At 30.1% G+C, this 21717-nt stretch overlaps 1 protein-coding gene and 1 long non-coding RNA gene across 5 annotated transcripts in view; one reads left to right on the top strand and one right to left on the bottom strand.

Moving 5' to 3' along the window:
- Positions 1 to 19777, bottom strand: part of LOC111427474 (Nitric oxide synthase) — a 33949-nt gene extending 14172 nt beyond the window's left edge. For 2 of the 4 annotated variants that reach the window (XM_023062638.2, XM_023062640.2), the window contains exons 1-3: positions 19440 to 19777; positions 6996 to 7126; positions 3650 to 3812 (exon numbers count right to left, since the gene is read on the bottom strand). In XM_023062638.2, the coding sequence (XP_022918406.2) occupies positions 3650 to 3812; positions 6996 to 7126; positions 19440 to 19589 (444 nt within the window). In that variant the 5' untranslated portion in view covers positions 19590 to 19777. Of the gene's footprint in view, positions 1 to 3649; positions 3813 to 6995; positions 7127 to 11569; positions 11817 to 11944; positions 12208 to 19439 lie in introns of those variants that run through there. The other 2 variants (XM_071194081.1, XM_023062639.2) reach the window with 2 other exon arrangements.
- Positions 8975 to 19999, top strand: LOC111427475 (uncharacterized). Its single transcript, XR_002707945.2, has 3 exons — positions 8975 to 9100; positions 11734 to 11835; positions 19747 to 19999. It is a non-coding gene; the product is annotated as an uncharacterized lncRNA (long non-coding RNA).
- The last annotated feature ends 1718 nt before the right edge of the window (positions 20000 to 21717 follow it).

Below are 21717 nucleotides of genomic sequence, written 5' to 3'. Positions count from 1 at the left end.
TATTAAGAATACAAACATAAACGTTCATTAAATCAAATTTTGTTTGATAATTCCTGGTTGAAACCAGAATCCTTTTTTTATTTACCGCGCTCAAGGATTTCCGAATGATTAACTTGGATCAGCTTTCTCTTAAGGTTTCAGCAAAAAAAAGCGAGTCCACAAAAAAGTTTCATTCACCTTCCATACACGTAGAGAAGAGATGAAATTGCGACAGTTTGCGGTAGGATGGAAATTTGTCGAAACCGAGAAACCGGCGACAGTTTGCAACATCTGCATAAACGCATTTATTTTCAACCCCGTTTGCAACAACACGTTATACCATGTTGTGTACACGACGAGATGGTTTTAACGCAAATATTACTCTTATGGTAATAAACGTTTTGCTCAAAGTTCGAGTTTAACAATCAAAATCATTTTCTGTTATGTTATAATTAATCTATTTATATCGGTTATTTTGTGATTACGACTAACATTAAGATAGTGAATAGTTAAATGTTACCCATTTCCGGTGTTATATGTCTTTATTCGTTATAAACTAGGTTGGTAGTTAATAGAATTACTGTTTTATCGGCACTGTCAATTAAATTTACGATTATTACAATACAATTAAAACGTTAAAAACATTTTTAATTGATAAAATAAAGATTATTTACGTGTGATTTAAGTCAATAGTACACTATAAATGAAAAGTAACTAAAATGGTATGGACATCTACGCCGAATGAGTAAAGGTAGAATCCCACTTAAGGTTTGGAACTGGGTGCCAGCCGAAAGAAACAAAAGATGTAGCTCTAGAAAAAAATTGATCCAGGATATCAATGTGGATATGAAGAGTAGAGGACTGGGTGAAGATGATTGGAATGATAAGGACAAAGCTGCAAATACTCGCGAAATAGAATAGAATAGATAGTTGAGGTTAGGGAATTAAAACCTAATGACAGTTTAAAATGTCAGTGTGACAAGTTGATTTGAAAACATGATATATTGTAACTGAATCAGTTTATAAATATTTATCAATCAATTTAGAAATCGGTAATTCTAATTCCAAAATATTTGGGTAATTTTATAATCAATTTAAGTGGACGTGAGATATAGTTCCCAGTGGCATCGTTCTGCATATTTCATTCGATTCGGGTTTATGCACAAAACAACTCACAGGACCGAATCTACGGGAGAATGAGATAACGAACCCGTTACCTACTTAATTATTAAAGTCGATATGTTCCTTATTAAACTATGGTTACATAATGAAGCTCCATTCGGTAACGATATCGCATAGACATTATCTCCCAGTGCAAGATCTAACTACTTTGTTAATTTAACCGAGGAAAAATGTTACAAAAACCATGACACGGAAAATGAAGAGGAGATAAATTTTATAAAAGTAATTAACACGGATACTGTTATAAACACGGTTCACGTAACACAAGAGATAAATTGACAAAACAAAGGTTGGTTAATGTATAAGTTTAGAACACCAAATATGAACTCAAAACTCAAATAAAAAATACTAAAAATACATTTATTATTATAATTGTGTAATATTTCGTTAAAGTTTATAAATTTCGTCGAAACAGTTCATTTCAAACTCAATAGAATATGAAAGTAGCCGCTTTCGGGCAAATTGTAGGCTATACCCTGAAGATCTTTGGTAAAGAGAGATTTTGAAATGCGAATAGAATGGAAATTTCGCCGAACCAATGGACACAGCATGAAGGTCCTCCCTCATAAGGCCGTGCAAACACCGGTTTCCATTCACATCCCTCAATTGACGCGGCCCGTTTACCTTCAACAGCATCCCTTTTATAAAACATTCAACTTTCTACTTCAACGTGATAGAGAAGAAACAAGTTTTTTCCGTTTTTATTACGCAATGAACGGTATGGAAAAGGGAAAATATGTGGGAGTTTCGCGAGAAATAAACTAAATTTGTGAAAAATGTTGCCTCTTTATCTTAACTTAACTTGGGACGGTTTGAAAAGACTGAAAAGTTATGAGTTCACTTATACACCCTTCTAAAGCGACGTAAAGAAAGGATTTTTATAAATGATCTGTTTTAGGTAAATGATAGTAATCAATAAAATTGTATTGATGAAAGAAAATAAATTTACTTTTATTAATTATTTAATAAAATTTTAACAAAAGATCTATTCTTTTAAAAAAGGTTGAGAACCAATTCCGTGTTATGTGTAAGGGAACGTGAAGAATTTGCAGATCATGCAGCACAAAGAAAAAGGAAAAAATCACCTCTAAGGTTTTAGTAACATTATTCAAATACACCATCTATCTTATAAATTTATTAACCTGCAATGCAGAGAAATTAAATTTAAAGTTAACTAGATGACGTGGAGGAACGAAAAGGTAAAACGACATTGAGCGTCGTTATCAGGTTTTAAGAGCCTCCGGCGAAAGGGAATGCTTTGGTGTTAGTACATAAAAGCTGGAAAGCGTTTATTTGGTGATGTGTGGTGGTCCGCGTGAGACAAGTAAGCGTCAGTGGATGCTTTTCAGAACTACTGAAAAGGGGCGCACATCAACGCGAACAGAAACCGTCGGTCTTTCTCTTGTCCCTTCGTTCCGAAGGACAATTTGTCCGTTTTACGTAAATACACTGCTCGTGATGTTAGACCCCTCGGATAAGCTCCGTCGAAATATGGGTATAAACGTGACCGAGATTACATTAAAGCAGATAGATGGGTTTCATCGTCCATAAAAATTTATTTCAGAAAGAGTTATGTTAAAAAATTGTCAAATTAGGAGTTATTTTAATGTCGTTGAAATGAAAGGTTTCTGGGGTGTCGAGGAGATCCTGTCTAACCTATTTAACTCCAATTATTGACAAAGTTCGTTTAGTCTCTCTCTCCCGATCGACGATAATTTAAATTTAGGGAATAGTGATAGTTTCGGAGGGTATTTAATTAACTCTTGAACTATTACATTTTAAGAGTTAATAGTTTGCAACTTTTCAAATTACTTATTAAATATTAAAATTAATAATTATACAGTGAATTTCACTTAAAATGCAGTATACAAAAATATATTTCAATAGAAATCAGGGCGTACCTACTTACTTTGACCCACATAAAATACAACATGTCTGAATGTTTCTAGTTGTAGGACTAATTTTAGTTCTAGTGACAGAAGTAGGTAGCGCTAGTTAACATAAGATATCACTATGTTACATATTTTTATTAAACTAAAACTAGAACTAGAAAGTTTCGGGTTTAGCCGTGCGTCTTCAGACGGGTCTACTGTTAGTTCTAGTTTTAATTGTTATTCAGCGCAAGATTGTTGTATATTTCAATTGAAGTAACACTAGACCTAGAACTAGAAACGCACGTCTGTCAAGGCGGCTAAACTTGAATGATTCTAGTTCTAGGTCTTGTGTTAGTTCTAGTATTGCACTAGCACTAACGGTAGAACTAACACAAGACCAATCATTTGGGTTTAGCCGTCTTGAAAGCGCACGTCGCTCATCTTTTTCCAAGCAAAACTTTTCCTTTGCAAAACGACCCAATGCCTGTACTATTAAGCTATATTGCCTTTTATGTGGGACAGTGCAAGTATATAGTAGTTTCATAACTCTGGTTACAGCATTCATATATTGCAAGTTATATGAAATTTCCGGTGTTTATTATTTAGATATTTACCTGAAGTTTTGACCATTGAATTCTTCCAATACACCTCGGCGAATTTCTCCATGCCAATTTTGCACCGTAAATCAATTCGGTTTCGGTTAAATGATACGTTCCGGTAGCCGCGATTTCTTTCTGGACTTCTTCCCATCTATTAATATGAGCTTGATTATTAGACCTGAGGAAAGAAATATACGATTAAATATCATAAAAAATAAAAAATCGTTAGATTTCATAAAAGAGCAAAACGGTAATAACTAACATTCGAACACCACATGTCCCATAAAACCAAACTAACCGAAATAAAACCGGAACAACGACGAGAAGAGAATTAAGAGAAGGAAACCCAGAAGGGTGCTACGAGGATGAGATAATTGAGTTAGGTTGTGCAAAAATGGACTGGGTGTGTTGTCCAGATGGTGTCGAAGTGTGTGTAATTACTTTTATAAGGGATGCAAAGGCACAAAAATATTGCAGATTTATTAAAGAAAAAGAAATGTGGTGAAACAGGAGAAGAAACTTTTTTTAATGATCATTTGGAAATGAAAAATTTTGATTTAAGAATATTGAAAATGAATAATTCAGCAAGTGGAGAGAATGAAATAGGAAGGGTCGTGAACCCACTCAATTATGGGATTATGGATTTTTTTGGGTTAGATTAAATATTCGGGGAATTTTTAACTTAAAAAAAAAGGATAAAAAAGGTGTTGTTTAATATTAATCAGCAAAAACAGGAGTGAATTTGATGATTTTTTTTGGATTATATTTTGCTTTCGTGCATGTTATGTAAATATAAAAACCGGATTCTATTATTGGTGTATAACTTGTATTAATTATTGGAGTAAAATTATTTCTTTTAAGTTTAATTTATTTTGCGTTAAAGTTATGTCAAAAATATTGGAGATACCAAATCAATCTACAGTAATCAAACTCTTGCCGCGATCTACCACCAAATTGTATATTTTTCATTGAACTAAAAGTAGAACTAACACTAGACCTAGAACTAGAAAGTTTCGGGTTTCTAGTTCGTCTGAAGACGCACGGCTAAGAGTAATCGTGTCAATTTAGAGCTTTTTTAAATGAACTCCAATCAAGAGAAATTTACTTAACTTTACTTAAATTAATTAATAATGATAAATATTTGAATTTTGTTTATACGTTTTTAATGAAAAGAGATTTTTACCGTTGACCTCCTATATGTAACGGTTTTGTGTAGACAATGTTGTTTAATACCGAGACCGTTGGAAAATTTTAATTCTTTTAACGTCGAACAGCGCTGTAAACTTACATTGAAACATTTGTTACATTGAATTTCTTTCTTAACACATTTTTATTAAATTTAATCGAAAATTTGTTTAAAAAAAATGTCTAGAAAAATCGTTCTTTGTTTAAAAATTTATTGATATTGGTATAAAGTATATGCAAGGTACTTTTTCTCATGAATTATAATATACACGTACAGATTAATGTTTGCGGAACGCATAAAGACATTTACGTTTATGGGAGCCATAAAATCCCATCTCCAGTTAATTTAATACGTAATAAAAACATGGGTTGTTTCTGAATCCCATCAATCTTTATTTTTTTAAATAAAATAACGTTATTATTTATTTATAGAGAATTTTTTAGTGTTTCAAGCCCAATACTAAATAATTATTGTATGAAATTCTTTTCTATACGAGTTCATATGGTTGAGACAACCTCAAAATTGTTGATATTAAACTTCAAAACGGGTTAAAACAACCTTGTAAACACGAATGTATCTACTACATCATGCGATATTGTTTCAAAAGTTTTCGATTACATCAACAAAACCAAACATTTTGCGATATAAATGGTAAATATTAAAACATTGTTTTATTTTTTACTTTGAAACTTTAAAAAAGAGAAACAAAAATTTGTTAAAGTGCAGTTTTTCCCAGTTCTCGCATGAATGGATTTTACAAACAATTTATTCACTTTTGTGAAGTTAACCTGGTTTTTATATTTCAATAAACTGAATACAGTAAAAACCTCAATATAACGGACTAATATCAGGAAATTAGTGTCCGTTATATCCAAAAAAATGGGGTTAGCCGCACGTCTTTAAAGACTGCTAAACCTGAATGTTTCTAGTTCCAGGTCTAGTGTTAGTTCCAGTTTTGCACTAGCACTAGTACTATGAACGAGTTTAGCCGTCTTAAGAGACGTACGGCTAAACCCGAATGTTTCTAGTTCTACATCTACTGTTAGTTCAGTAAAAAAATACAACAATCTAGCGCTGAAAAACAATTAAAACGAGAACCGTCCTTTAGGTTTTACTATATTACTTTTTTTTTAATCATATTTTAAATGAGCTTAAATAATATTACTTAAGAGTATCATTTTCACATTTTCTTAAAAATATTTCAATTAAATTGTCGATGAACAAGTTTTTACGATTTGTTTATAACATGAATCTTGCGGTATGGAGAGAATAGCAGGTATGCAGTGTTCATTTTGTAATTTAATCTCACCTCTGTATACCTTGCATAGTTTCTCTAATATGGGGAAAATAATTTCGTAGTTTTATAGACGAAATTACGCACAGAATGCCAGTTGTATGCGACGGCGTGTATTAATCTTTCTTTTCTGTTTCTATTTTTATTCCCCGCAGTTTTTATTCTTTTTTGGAAGAAAAGGAATTTTAATACGATGTAGTATGTAAATTTTCATTTGAAATTTATCGTTTCAAGGCGGCCCAAGAAGGTAAACTACAACATAGCTCTAAATAAATGGTTTAACATATATCTTGTAGTAAGTCCGAGTCGTTTTATTTAACGATTTATTGTTTTTAAATAAGGTGAAATCAATAAATTTAATCGAACAATTTATAATTTTGTAAAACGATTAGTTAACAGTGTGTTTATCAATTTATTTTCTCTGCAACAGGTTTCGCCTCTGCCCCGATTCGAATTTTAATTGGAATCGAGAATTTAAACACCCCCATAAACTTATCAAATAAATCTAAAGGTTCAAATTCGAGAAAATTTAATAAATGCGAAATATTACCCGAGTTTTCTGTCAAAAAAAAAATAGGTTGGTAACATTTTTTATAGAATAAATTAATATAACCTCAACTTATTAAATAAAAACCTTCTAATTCTAACAAGCCAAACTTGATTGAACGCTTTAATCGATGTAAATCAATTGGACATCGATCGGCTTTACTTGTCAAATTAACACGTCCATCTCATCAATTTTAATCTAATACCTTAAATCAAACTGTAAATCAAATTTATGTTACATATATCCACGAAAACGTCTGTTTCTTAAAATTTTCTTTGTAAACTCAAACATGTTCTGGTAAAACTAATAACGATTATCGTAAAAGTTAACTTACCTTCTAGTAAAGAATTGATCGAGAAAATCTTTGGCGTGCAATAAAATTTCTTGTGGGCTTCGTATTCTTGCGTTTTTACCATTTTGTAACATAAGGCTACCTAAGCATACGTGATTGTTGCATGGTGTTTCCTAGAAAAAAAAATTTTATTATTTCATATCAAGTTTATAGGTTAGAATATACTATTTATTAATTACAAGAGATGTCGCCAATAGCAAATCCTTATTATCCTTATCTTTTTGATATACAAATCTTATTTACTTTTTTTATACTTAAGTTGAAACTTACAAATTATTGAAATACATTATTTAGAACTATAACTTGGGTTGGGTTAATTTGGGTTGATTGATACCGGATTTATAGATTAAAATAAATTATTTATTAATCCCAAGAGATGTCGCTAATGGTAAATACTATAACTTTGACATATAAATCTTTTATATTGTTAGGTTATGTTTAAACATGCAATATTATTGAAATTCAATATTATTTTGAACTAAAACTTGGGTTAATGCTAAACACTTCCAATTAGAAACTGATATGTATTAGCTTATTGATCCATATTACACTAAACGGTTATTAATATAGAATTAATTGGGAACGAAGATAAGCTAGGTTATGTTGTTAAAACGAAACATTAACTCAAACATGAAATAAAATTATTAAATAAATCTTTCCATACGAATAAATTTCAACTCAAGATTATTTATTTGTGAATCGATCCGGAAAAGTGAATTAAACCGTACAAATTCAAGGAATTTTGTCGATCTCGTTAATAAACGAACGCGGAGCAGAATCGGTTTCCGTTTTATCCTTTTATTTCGAACCCTCTCCCTTTTTCGTATTAAAACCGTTCTCGTTAAAGATAAATTCAAACACTCTCACAATCAGATTTAACTCCGATTTATTTATTTCCGACCTAAAGCTAGATATTCTAATTTCGCCTCAATCTAAACTTAGGAAAACTAATAATTATTCATTTTACGCTTCAATAATACTACATATACATACGGTCGGTTATAAGATTGGACTTCTAATTCAATTAGACACTCAAATAATCTTAATTAAGCCTAGTTAAATTGCGAGATGGTTCAAATCAAAAGATCCCGAGCATAAAGTAAACAGAATGTAGACATATGAAGTTGCGCGGAAAGGAAACGGTGCTTCTCCACCTTCCCTTTAATAGCTCCTATGGTAGGAGGGCGTGTGCACAGCGGGCGATACGTGATAATCTACTTTAGACTCTATGCACGCCCTCTCATACCGGCAATAAATACATTAGGATTGTGTGCGCACGTCGAGACTCAAAGTTATTTCACCTTCTTGAACCTGCAACTTTCTTGTGAAAATAATCGATGGTACGCGATAAAATTTTGTTCCTCCAAGCAGAGATAAAGAAGAAAATTTATTCTATGTTCCCAAACGATGAAGAACTTTCAATGGTGTTATTGGAGATCACGCAAACAAATCATTAAAGGTTTTTTTTTACATAAAACGTTGAATAAAAAAGATTTGTTCCCCTGTTTTCTGTCTGAAAGGAAATTTATGGATTATTTGTAGCAATTTCAAAAGGACCCTCCTAATTTAACATTAATAAATATAAATTGAAATTTCAGGAAATTTGTATAAGTGAGGTTATGTGGAAATGTCACTTAACGTTATGAAGTAATTTTAAAAAAATATCATGTATATTTACTTTTACACTGATTTACCTGGATTAAATTAATCGAAAATTAATAATAATCGCTTAATTATTAATAAATAAGAAAATAATTTAATTTTCACCAATTTAGATATGAAATTTGAGACGTCATTGATTTTTATTAACGTCAATAAAATAGATTACTTTTTTAATTATATAACTCGCAATATATTGAACTTACAAATGATTCAGTTTTAAAATTTATTTAAAAATTAAAATTGTTTCATTAAATTTTACCTTTTTTATTAATGTCGATAAAGTAGGTTACAGTAGGTTACTTATAATCTGTCAACGATATAAATTTGAAACATAACCTAATTTTTTCACTAAGTCAGCTAAATCAGATGTGTTAATAAATTACATTTTAAGCAAACAAAACTATAATTAGAATCTCCGACTAAAGGTAGGCCACTTTGCACTTTTACTGGTGTCGTGAATGTAAATTTTCAACGCAGAGTTCCGTCCTATCGTTACAATTAGTTTAGTTTATTACCATAGGTTAATTGAGTATCAAAATTTACCTTGGTCTGTTTAGATAAAATATGTATATGATTCGGAAATTCCCAGAGAGAAACTTCTCTGAAAGTCGTCTTTTAAATACAACTTAGTTTCGTGGTATAGAGTTGCAAAAAGATTGAAAGTAACCACGAATTCCATTTAGTTAATAAACTCTTTTTATTTGTGTTATAAAAGAAAATAATTTTTTTATGTCATGTTCTAATGTTACAACATATATTTTTTCGAGTTGTAAAAGGTGGATCCAATTATTTTAAAACCATAAAAAGATTTGAAGAGCGAAAAATGAAGCGAAAAAAACTAAAACCTTGCCGCAAAGCAAATTTACTTTGGAAATTTCGTCGGAATTCCATGTGTACACAAACTCTGACTACGAAACAACTATAACTTAGCGAAGTTTCCAGATGAATCCCCTTAAAGTTGTGTCATTATAAGATTAGAAAGGAACTAACTGTACAGTTTCTATAATTATTAAACAATAAAAACTATTTATTTTTATTATCATCATAAATAAATAACGGTAAAAATTGTTTTTTTTAACTGTCATTGTAAACGTCAAAATGACATTTATTTACGTCAAAAGATAATTTTTGATTAATTTTTTTGTAAGTGATAAACGATGAGAATTAGATCGTCAAAGTCACTGTATGGGTAGTTTAACGGACAGCCTTTGGAGGTAAATTGAATTGGCTAGAGCTTGGAAATCTGCATTGCAAAGTTACAGTGAGGCCACGTAATCTTGGACCATACAATGGCTTCTACCGTAAGCATGCAGCTTATGGGGATGATGTCATAGTTAAATTTAATTAATATTGTTATTGGATTTTACAAAAAACTTATGATTTAAGTGCAGTAAATAAATAAATGTATTTATATAAATCTTATGATTCTTGTGACAATATTTACTCGATGATTTCTTATCGATCATATGAAAAGAAAAAAATCACATGTTAAAATAGAATCGTATTGAGGAAAAAAAGCATGTGATTTCTTTAGTAAACATAAAATATTAAGTGAAACTTTAAATAATATAGATTGATTGCGAATCGAAACAAGCAGAAATTAATTAACTGAATTATTCAATTTCTGCGGGTTGATAATTCCGGCGACAACTTCTTGTTGAACCGCGCTCGTGACATGGTAAATCGAAACGGAGCTCAACAATTAGTCAACGCACATTCCAATTTATAATAAAGTTTTCGGAGTCTCTAAGAGAAGACTACTCACTGTGACGCGGTTACGGAGATGCAAATTCGTGACACTTAAACTTGTTAAATTTAATTATCTCTAAAGTAAAGTTTCCTCTTAATATATTTCACTAACTTGAAATGATAATTCATCAATGTTCGAAGGGGAAAAATAGAAAAAGAAAGGAAATGTGCGTAGTCACGGATCACAAAAAGTTTAAAAACCTGTTCAAAGGCTCTTTAAACGACTTAAACCTCTCGAAAACCGTTTAGGGGAATTATAAATCAATGCGGGAGCTCAAAGTAAGCGAAATTCCGATCGCCCGATTTGAGTTTTAAATACTTTGCAAAGACCGCAAAATTTTAATTATACTTTAAAAGATGTTTTGTAGCATTTTACGGAAAATTAATAAAATCTTTTTGTTTATTAAAATAGAAAATGACAGAATTTAACCTAAAAATTGGTCGCTGTCACTATCAATATGACGTTTTAAATTAAAAAAAAAGGAATTTATTTAAGTTACATTTATTTATGTTATACAAACTTGATAGAATTGGAAGTTATTTTTTTTTCGGTGGGTTTAATCCGAATATTTCGTTTATCACAAAAATGAATGCCTTCTAGGTATTCCTAAATGTATTGACATAAACAGGTGTTTTCGATTTACGAGTTTGAAGTTGTATCGCTGCTAAATTCACTGTCAAAAGCAGCGTTCGTTATCACTACCAATCTCGGTGTTTAAACACTATAATAAAAATACAAAATAGCCACATATAATTTCAATAATCACTTTAAAAAGATTTTATTAAAAAAGTTATTAAAATGCTATTCATATGGTATTGTGGTATCAAGTATTTTTTTAATCTATTTAAAAATATATTTCTTTTAAATTTAATTAGGTAATGATTAAATAATAATAATTACATTACTTTTTTTGTAAACGTTTTTCAACTGAAAGTTAGTACAAATGACGTTTAGATCAAATGTAAAATGATTTGACATTATGCAAAAACGTTACAGCTTATTAATTTGATACACTAGATAGTTTAAAATCTAAAGAGGATTAACAGGATTAACCCGTTGTATTTGATATGACAGATTTTATCATCAATATCGATTAAAATAATTATTTTTTTCATTTATTGTAACTAATTTTAGAAAATCTCACCGGATTAATTCCAATTTTCGTTGCAGTATAACACAGCGAATCAAATAAGCATTTATCGCTATCGGAATAATTATTCAAACAAATCGGTTTTTGATTGTACTCGCTCATTTCATCCCACTTTAATCGGCTTGTTTATTAAATTTGTTTATTTATCTTTTTTTTAGTATATTATTGGGATATAAAGGCTGGTTTAACAAAACTGAGGAGCATACATGCAGTTCCGAGGATTTTATGTTATTTTCTGTTGCTGTGGACACATTTAAATAGTAAGTTATTTACGCAAGAAATTTTTTTAGTTTGCGCAAAATGATTTCTATATCAAATTTATGTACACATAAAAAATTAACAAATTCCTTTTAATTTTGAAACTCTTACCTCTTTAATTCCTGTGTGGGCTAACGAATCAAAAACGTCCTTATTGCGATCAGAAAAATTATTTAAACAAAGCGGTTTTTGTTTAAACCCGTGCATTTTTTTAAATTTTAACTCACTGTCGATTTAAAATTTGTTTGTTTGTTACTGATATACGGAACTGATGTTTAAACAGTTTCAGACTGAGAAATAAAAGTGAATTTCCAAGGATTTTATATACCGATTTCTGTAGTCGTGTACGGAGCGATGAGATTTTTAGTCATCGGAGATGATATGGTCGTGGAGTTGGAAATACCTTGACGTTTGAAAAAATATGTGTCAAGAGTAACGAAGAGTACTCAAACTATTCACTCACTAAATACGTGATAACAAAAACGTTTCTTTCTTAGAAATTCGACAACACAAATAATACGAATGAATGAATGAAGGAAAAAATCCGTTACAAAAATGAGATTACTTTTTAATTATTGCGAGATGTTTCCAAAAACAAAACTTGTCAACGTAATTTTTCTGGCAAAAAAGGCGAATAGAAACACTGAAGAGTAATCAGTGCAGGTTGTCTTCGCGTTTTCATTTAATTCCTAAATGGAGGTTTTGTGTTTGGAAGGGTCGCGACTTTTTTCGCGGTTTTTTTACGAATTTCATCTCCCAGCGAGAGTGGAACTATACGAAAATCAAACACGAAAAATATATATCCGTTTTTTCACTTTACCTTGTAATTCTTTTTATTCGTTTTCTTTTTTTTTAATTATTTTCAAAATTTTGATTTTTAATGTTAGGTTATATCTAAACGTAAAATTTTTTTTTACTGTCATTTTAAACTTCAAGTTGACATTTAAAAAGTCAAAAATAATAAATTTATTTTGAAAGGGTACAATTCCATTTCATTTTTAACATTTTAAAGTCGACGTTTAAGTGAAAAACGGTCGGTTTAAATCAGGAAAAATCGACGCGATTTACTAAATCGACCACCAGGGACGTTCCACGTGAAATATATTATATTGGAAAACGTATTGTGTCCCTAGGGTTGTATTTTATTTGTGAAAGGGTGAAGCGAGAAATGCAATAATAAAAACGATTAAATCAAATATTATATTTGCGAGTTATTAAAATAAAATAATTAACTGATTTAATTAAAACATAACAATGTAATTTTATAAAAATTCCCAAATTTCACAAATATATGAGTGTAATTCGGATACGTGACCACAGTAATGTACGGAAGCGATTCTTAAGAAGAAATTCCCATTTCTTTAACGATGACGGCATCCTTAAGGACGATCGTAACCTTGTATACCGCTCTAAACGGTTTCTCATTCTTAAAGTTTTATAAAACTTTTCTGTTTAGTATTATAGTTTGTTATCGAATACGTTCAAATATACTACTTTTGATCTTCTCATCCACCTTTTAGTAGTTGTAAAACATGACATTTTGCACAACCGTATCGGATTTCTGTCAAATGTTTGAGTTCGCCATTGTAGGTGCTTTTGCGAGGGAGAAAACGCACTCCGACAACGAACGCGAAACAAACCTGGCCGGATCGGGTCGGGTCCTGATTTGGAAAAGTGGAGATGCTAATATTTACAATGCTGTTTTACCTTTTATAACGACCCTTTTACGTCATTTTCCGTCGTTAACTGGGAAATACTTGTTTGTTTTCTATTATTAAATCGAAAATTGGGATGATATTTGATCTAAAAATTGGTACTTTTGTAAATGTTAATTTGACACATTACATAACCTGAAATAAAATTTAATAATTTTTGTTGAAAACTTAAAGGGTGAACCGCTATCAACGATGATTTAGAATAATAATTTGTTTAACTTGTTTAATTCCCATTGACCGCTGTCAAAACACTCGACGTAGAGGGATGACAGCACTTAAATTTCGATGGCCAACAACAATTCAAACGATTAAGAGGGAAATGTAAGAGGTGTTATATCCATAGTTTTAACAAAATCATTAGAAATTCATTTAACGTAAATTAAATAAATAAAAAAATATTTCCTTTTAAGCATATTAGCAAAATAAACACAAAAATGCTTTAGTTGAACAAAATTAGAAAATGTAAAACGTAAATAAGTCTTTAAAAAAGTTTGTACAGTATATCCCATGTTGTCTTCCTTCAACAATTCAAACGATTGAAAGGGAAATAAAGAGGAAATATTAAAGACAAAGTAACCATGTTAGCAAAATAAACACCACAGAAATATTTGTTTAAAAAAACGCTTTGGTTGAACAAAATTATAAAAAGTAATAAAAAGTAAACAAGTCATTACAAAAGTTCATGATTAAGCAGATTTTTTTTATTAAATTCTTCATAAAATATTTCCGGTTTGAAAAATATAAACACTCTTCCTGCTAACCTAAAACATCATAAAAAAGTCGATTTACATTTTATTTCTCCCCATTTCACCATGGTAAAAAGGTTTTATTCTAATGCGACAAGCAAAAAAGAATAAAGGTTGCATTAAAATGGATTTGGTATTCAAATAGATTCTGGTAAATTTTCCTTGTTGAATGACAAGGAAAAAAAACGGTGCGGAGTAGAAGGATTAGCAAAGAAAATATTTACCGAAAGATTCACTTAAACATTAATAAAATCCTCCTTAACGTTAAATTAATTTTCCTCTTGACGAAATAATACAATATCCTTCATAACTTTCTGTAAAACGTTCAGTTTTAAAAGCGTATCTAAAAGATATACGTAGTTTTATTATTACGACGAGATACGGGGCAAATTTACGGTTGGAAAAACACAAAATTGTAGCATTTTCTGAACGTCTCATCTGTTATATCCTTAAATACGTTATTCGTCATAAGATACACATTGAATTAAAATTAGAAAACAAAGTTTTATTTGAAGTTATAAATTAGACTTAATTAAATTTGACATTTGAACTGTTAAAAAATATAAATATGTATTTAAGATTTTCTTATACTGTTCGAGAGTGGTAATCCATCCCGCTATTTTTAAAGAAACATGGAAATGAATGTCTTTAGAAGATATAATCCTGTTTAATGATATTTAACCAGACCGCGTTATCCACATTTGCCAAAAATGAAGATATATTACAAATTTATCATTTCACCAGCTTCTTTTATTTATACAAGAAGCTTTCTAGCGGTCTGCAAGCACTATTTAGTTATGCAATCACTGTTTTGTCTTCTGCAAGCACTATTTACTCATCTATTAACAAATGCTAGCGTTTTGCAAGCATTATTAAGTTTTGGAAACATTATTTAGTCTTCTGCATGCACTATTTACTCTCGCTTTAGCGATATCTAGCGTTTTGCAAGCACTACTTAATCTTTTTATGCAATATTCTTCTAATAAAAGTAGTAAGACTTCTATTAGTAGTATCTAATCATCTAGTCTTCTGGAAACACTATTTAGTATTTGCAAAAGGAATCTATTAGTAGTATCTAATCCTTCATTTAGTCGAGAGAGGATGCGGAGTGGTTTGAAAAATTCATTAATTGTTATTTTGTGTTATTATTTAGTAATTTATTGTTAAAATCAATAGAATAATATTCAATTAACTGTTCTTGTTTGGCATGTATTAATATTTATAAATAAAATCCTGATGGTAAATACCTAGGTTTACTCGAAATTACTAAATTACCATAAACTGTGTTATATATATGTGGTGTTCGTGTGTGGGTAGGTAAAAAAATTGATTTACTCGTTTGCGCATAATTGATCCTTTACAATAACAAAAGGGAAAGAAAGATTTTGTAACGAAAACCCACGTAAAGATAAATTTATATTTGCCAAGTTAACCAGTTCGTATGCTTGAAACGAATTGTTTAATCCCATCATACAACAATGAAATACTTAATGAAACATGTTAAAGCGTGAAATTTGTAAGCGAAAATCCCACATAAAATGGAAATCGAAACACGGGTCCAACTAATATTTTCACGTGCACACCACACCACGCATTTAATTTGATCATCGAATTTTTCCCATTGTATAATATTGGATCATTTTTCTTAGAAGAAATTGCTGAATTGTGCGACGTTTTTACCATCATTCATTGTATTTATTTGTTTAATTTTCTTTTTTTAACAATGATGAATCAGATGGATTACGAACAATTATAAAATGTAATGTGCGTTTAAGAAAAATATACAAATCCAACAGGAATCAAAACCACAGTTGTGGTGATTTCGATTATGTGGACAAAAAATTATTAATTTTTTTTTTTGTAATTTAACATTTTACGTAAAAGGTAATTTTTTTTAAATAAAACTTTGTAACCAAAGTTAGGTAATCACGAGTAATCTTAAAATCTCTCTAATTACAATCCTATACGTATAATACATGACAGATGTCAACTTAAATGTCAAATTGATGTTTAAGTTTTTTTTGGGGTAAGTTAAACATATTAACTTATTAATCGGGCAAAGTAACCGTTTTTTTGTTTATGTACATATACGTCTTACCCGGTTAACAAATTGATGATTGCAAATCCAACATGAATCAAAACCATTTCGACAATATATACGTATTTATAATAATGACAGACGTCAACTTAAATGTCAAGTTGACGTTTGAGTTTTTATGGGTTAAAATTACACATATTAAGTAACAAAATATAAATAAAAAGTAAAATAGTAAAACATCTTTAAAAAAAGTCGTGAAATAGTATTTCACCAGATGTTCGTTGAGGTCCGTTGGGAAAACTGCTAACGCGTACATAAATCGCTCGGTAATCTTTTTTCCCACACGATACGTTCGTTCAAGGGCCCCTTTCCTCTTGGATTTAATACCCCAACACTTTTCCGGAGGAGAAAGAAAACAAACAACATTGTTATTAGTGCAATTACACGAGAAACTTTTTTTAAGGTTATGTCTACGTTTGTAATTGGATTATAGAGTCGTTTGAGTAATTAGTAGTTATTTACCTTACTAGTTGTGCGGGATTTCGTCGAAATAATCTCTTTATCATGCTTATTAGAGAAACGTATTATTGTCTTATAAGCATAATAATAAGTTTTAAGGTATAAAATTGGTATTTATAAATTCAATTTCTACTTAAAAAAAAATGTTGAGTTGAATTAAATAAATATAACTGATGAAAATTAGATACAATACCCAAAATTTGAATTGAATGCGAAATTTGAAGCGTTAAATTAAAAATTGCTTTCTCGATGAGGTTGGGATTAATTTTTTTTTTTCGGTTGGTATTACGAGTATAAATACAACCCTAATTTCACTTCAAAATAGCGTCATCAACGTATATTTTCACCCGGGTTTTCTTTTATCTCACTTTAATAGTCCTGTTCTTTCTCGTTTTTACTTGTTTTAATATACCTATATATTTCGAGTTGTGGTTTCCAGGATTTTTTTGATGTCAACATAACTACCTAATGGATGAGAAAACCATACAAAATAAAAACGTAAATAATAACGGTTATGAAATATTACATTTTATTGATTGTAATCTACATTGAACGTCGATTTAAAATGGTACAAAATCGTTTTTAAATTAACGTGAAATTTATTATCTGCCACATGCCACATTCCAATATGTCAAAACTAAAAACCATCTCATATTTCATTTTCACTACGTTTAACCGTTCTCTTCGTTGAATTTTTCCGACCGAGTATGCCGTATAATAGAGTCAGATTTTGATCTTTAAAAGTATTTGTTTATTACGAATTTCGATTATAAATTTATTAATTTTAATGTTTTAAATGTCAACTTAAAGTTTAAAAAGACAGTCAAAACAAACTTGACATTTAGATATAACCTAAAAATATGCACACCATGGAATAAAACGTCAGATGATAATATTTGTCCCTGGATTATGTAAATGCTTAAAATCAAACAGTGGAATGATTAGTATGGTAGATAAGGAGATTGAGTAATACATAAGGAACACATGGCCGGATGCACATTGCATATGTACGGATGGTTCGCTGGTTCAAGAGCCGAAAAGTGTTTTATACAGTATATTTATGTCCCTTCATTGGAGATTGAAGAATACTATCGCTTGCCAGATCAATTAACTATTTTTTCTGCGGAGGCTTACGCCATCTTAAGAGCAATTGCACTAAACACGAATTCGGGTTTAAAGCACGTCTCTAAAGACGGCTAAACCTGAATGATTCTAGTTCTAAGTATAGTGTTAGTTCTACATAGTAACAGTGCTGGTATAAAACTACAAGTTAGATAGTGTTAATTCTAATTTTACACTAGCACTGTTACTATGTAGAACTAACACTATACCTAGAACTAGAATCATTTGTGTTTAGCCATACGTCTTTTAAGACGGCTAAACCCTTAGCGCTGCCTTAGCGCTAGCGCTGCTTAACAATTAAAACTAAAATTAACAGTAGTCGCACGGACGCACGGCTAAACCCGAAACTTTCTAGTTCTAGATCTAGTGTTAGTTCTAGTTTTACTTCATTCAAAAATAACCCTATATATCAAGGTTTTACTGTATCAACATTTGTTTTAAAACTGTTTTCTTTAAAATTAACATTTTTTAATATTATTTTTTTGATATAAATGTAGACGACAGATTCTTTTCGTCAAAGAAATCCCATTCGATGCCGTTTCGAGATATTGCGAGGTACGATTCTATACCCTCCCAATGTAGAATGAGGTTCCGTTTAAAAATTGCGCACAACCCCCGACCCTTTCGTGCTTTCCCTTTGTGGTAAATCAGAGAAGCGTTTTCGAAAATATTCTTTTAAAGCCTTTTACCTCCAGTTTCTCAATGCAATATTGCATTCAACTTATTTTTCGATGAAACCAAAAGATCTTGGTTGAATATAAAATTGTCAATTTTAATTTTAATATAATTTTTTTCGATAATTCATTCCAAAATCCTCTTAAAACAAACTTTTATCGCCGGGACTTTACCCCCGTAAGGACATTATCGGGGAATTTAAGACCGGGGATGACTCTCTACAAATTCGAAGCTTTAGTTTTAAACGTACTTTACGTCTTGGTTTAAGCTAAACGACAGAAATTCGATCATAAAATAAGAAAAAAAAATCTTTAAGGCGAATAATTTAAATCTTCAAAATGTCAAAAAATTATATTAATTCACAAAAATAATTAAACATAAAATTTAATTAAATCATTTTAACTAGGAGCACTATATAGTAATTAGTTTATATAATTTTAATTTATTAATTAATTAGCAAATTTTCATAAAATATGTAATAGACATCTATCAATAATTTTAACAACTAATAAGTTATAATTAAAATAAAAATGAAAGGTGGCGCTAATAAGAAGGTAAAAATAGGCGGTAAAATATTTAAATTCAAATAAATTAATTAAATTTTTTTTAAGAAATAAATCAGTTGGACACAAAAAGGAGCTGATTGGAAGTGAATTAAAACCGAAATAGATTTCAATTACGTATCAGGTGTTTGAAACGTCTCAATCGGTTTTAAACATAAATTTAAAACGTCGAATTGAATTGATTTTAATTCAAAAGGAATCAAAAAACTTTTTTTTTAAAAAACTTACGTGATTATGTTTCGTGTGTAACGAATCAAAGGCCTCAACTTTCGTTGCAATATTTTTCAATCTGATGGGTTTTCTTTGCGCCCCCGGAGAGTTTTGCAAACTTCCCGTTGAAGTATTTTCTAAACCCGACACGTGATTATTATGAATCATTTTTTTAAATTATTGAAATCTTTTTATCACTTTTAAAAAGTTGCAATAAAAAAAATAGTACTACACAAAAACACCAAAAACGTTCATCAAGTTCAATTCTTAATAACTATTATAGAAAGAAATTTCCGAAAGCTTTCCCTTTTTATAACGATTTCAGTTTTCCTTCAAGCACAGATGGCAACGGACTGTACGGAGAGCAGCTTTTGGACCGCCTGAAAGCTTATCAGAGCTTCAACTCCCCCACCACAACCGGACACCTGTTGATATACAAACGGCTACGGTGTCTCTTAACGTGTTTTGTACTCCCTTTTGTATCATTTGACCCAAAAAAAATTAACCATTAAATTTCGCAAATAAAAAATTTAAAGCATTAAATATCATTTAAATTAAATTTTTCCCGCGATATTAACAGCGCCATCTCTTGGTTTTAATTCATTATTCATTGAAAATTCAAATTAATTAAAATAATAAAAGAAAATTATTTAATTATAAATATTAATATAAATAGAAATATTAATTCCTTTTTTTAATGTAAAAGTATTAAATTCGAATTATTGTCATTTACATCAGATATTTTTGACATGTCATTTACGTCAAAAAGTATTTAATTTGAGTAAGTTTTTTTTATTATCTATTACTAAAATAATATTACAAAAATATGTGTTTTATTAAACTTTGAGTGTATTTATAAAGCTTTAAATTAACCACCACTTTGTCGGTGGTTAATTTTTTAATTAAAAACTATTAAATACGAATTATTTTATTGTGCGAAGTTCAGATCAGTTATTTTTGACATGTCATTTACATCAAATAGGATTTAATTTGAGATACGTTTTTTTTAGTTTTATTATTGTCTGTTACTAAAATAATATAATAAAAATATGTGGTTTATTAAAGTTGGAAGGTTATTCATGAAGTTTTGTACGTCGGTAGCTAATTTCGCATTCCTCTTGGAGAGTTATGGGAACGTTTCAAAATAAACTGACACAAGAGACTCATTCGAATTTTGCATAAAAACACAATATGGTAAGAAAATATCGATTAAACGGTCTATTATGAATAGAATTTGTCGTTAAAAGAAAATCTATTGTCCCCAGTAAACTGACACAGCCGAAGAAAATTAATTACCCTTATTTTCCTTCTACCATTGAGGAGGAAAAAAACATCCCGCAAATATTTGGTTTGGAGAGGGTGAGTTATTAATTGAATTTTCTTTGTTTGTTTCGTTTATGTTATTATCACACTTTTAAGATCTAAATTATTTCTTATACAAAGAGAAATTTCACTTTTAAAATGAATTTTTTTTATAGATTTCGTTCTATCGTATGGATTTAGGGCACATTTCCGGGATATATGGATTCAATGGAAATCCTCGCCACTTTTATAATCTATTAGTAACACTTTTCCGGTCAAAGCGATGAAGGTTCTCTTCGAAATTGCGGGCTAAGTGCGCTTTCGAACACCACAAACAAGCTTAAATTAACGATTCTTTGAAAAAGTGGTCTTTTAGCTCAAAGAAAATGTGGGTTTTCTTTTAAAGAGACCCTATTAAAAATAAAATTTCATTAAACATTTTCGTCTAAATTTACGATATAAATTTTCTTTCAATATTTATCAAAAAATGTTAAATATATGAAATATTTTTTGCGACATAAAAAAAGGATTGGAAATGGCAACCGTTTCAGTGGTTTTTTGCGAAAATACAATTTCACGCGATATAAACCTTTTTGGCTATTACCATAATATTGTCGCATCGCATCAGTAAAGTTTATACTTTGCACTCTTTGGTTATTTCAAAAATCCAATTTTGTTTCACCTAAAATATAAAAGTGGGGAAATAATATTGCAATAAAACGATGGCTTTCCCTGGATGTGACACAAAAAAAGATATTTTAATTGAACATAAATATATGTTAGTTTTCTGTCGACTCGTGGAAAAACGTGACGGTACTAATTAAATGAAAAGTAACAAGTCGGGAGACGAGAGAAATTCAATTTAAAGAACGTCCGAAAGACACCAGTTTTACGAAAGGTTGATTTTCCTCCTTTTTTTTCGATTAAACCAACAGGAATTCCAATCCAATCGGAATTAACCACGTATTTACTAAGAAAACATTTTCTAGTTCAA

This window comes from Onthophagus taurus, chromosome 2, assembly GCF_036711975.1.
Source record: "Onthophagus taurus isolate NC chromosome 2, IU_Otau_3.0, whole genome shotgun sequence".
NCBI lineage: Eukaryota > Metazoa > Arthropoda > Insecta > Coleoptera > Scarabaeidae > Onthophagus > Onthophagus taurus.
The sequence above is the reverse complement of the archived record's forward strand: the minus strand, read 5'-3'. Positions and strand labels throughout refer to the sequence as shown.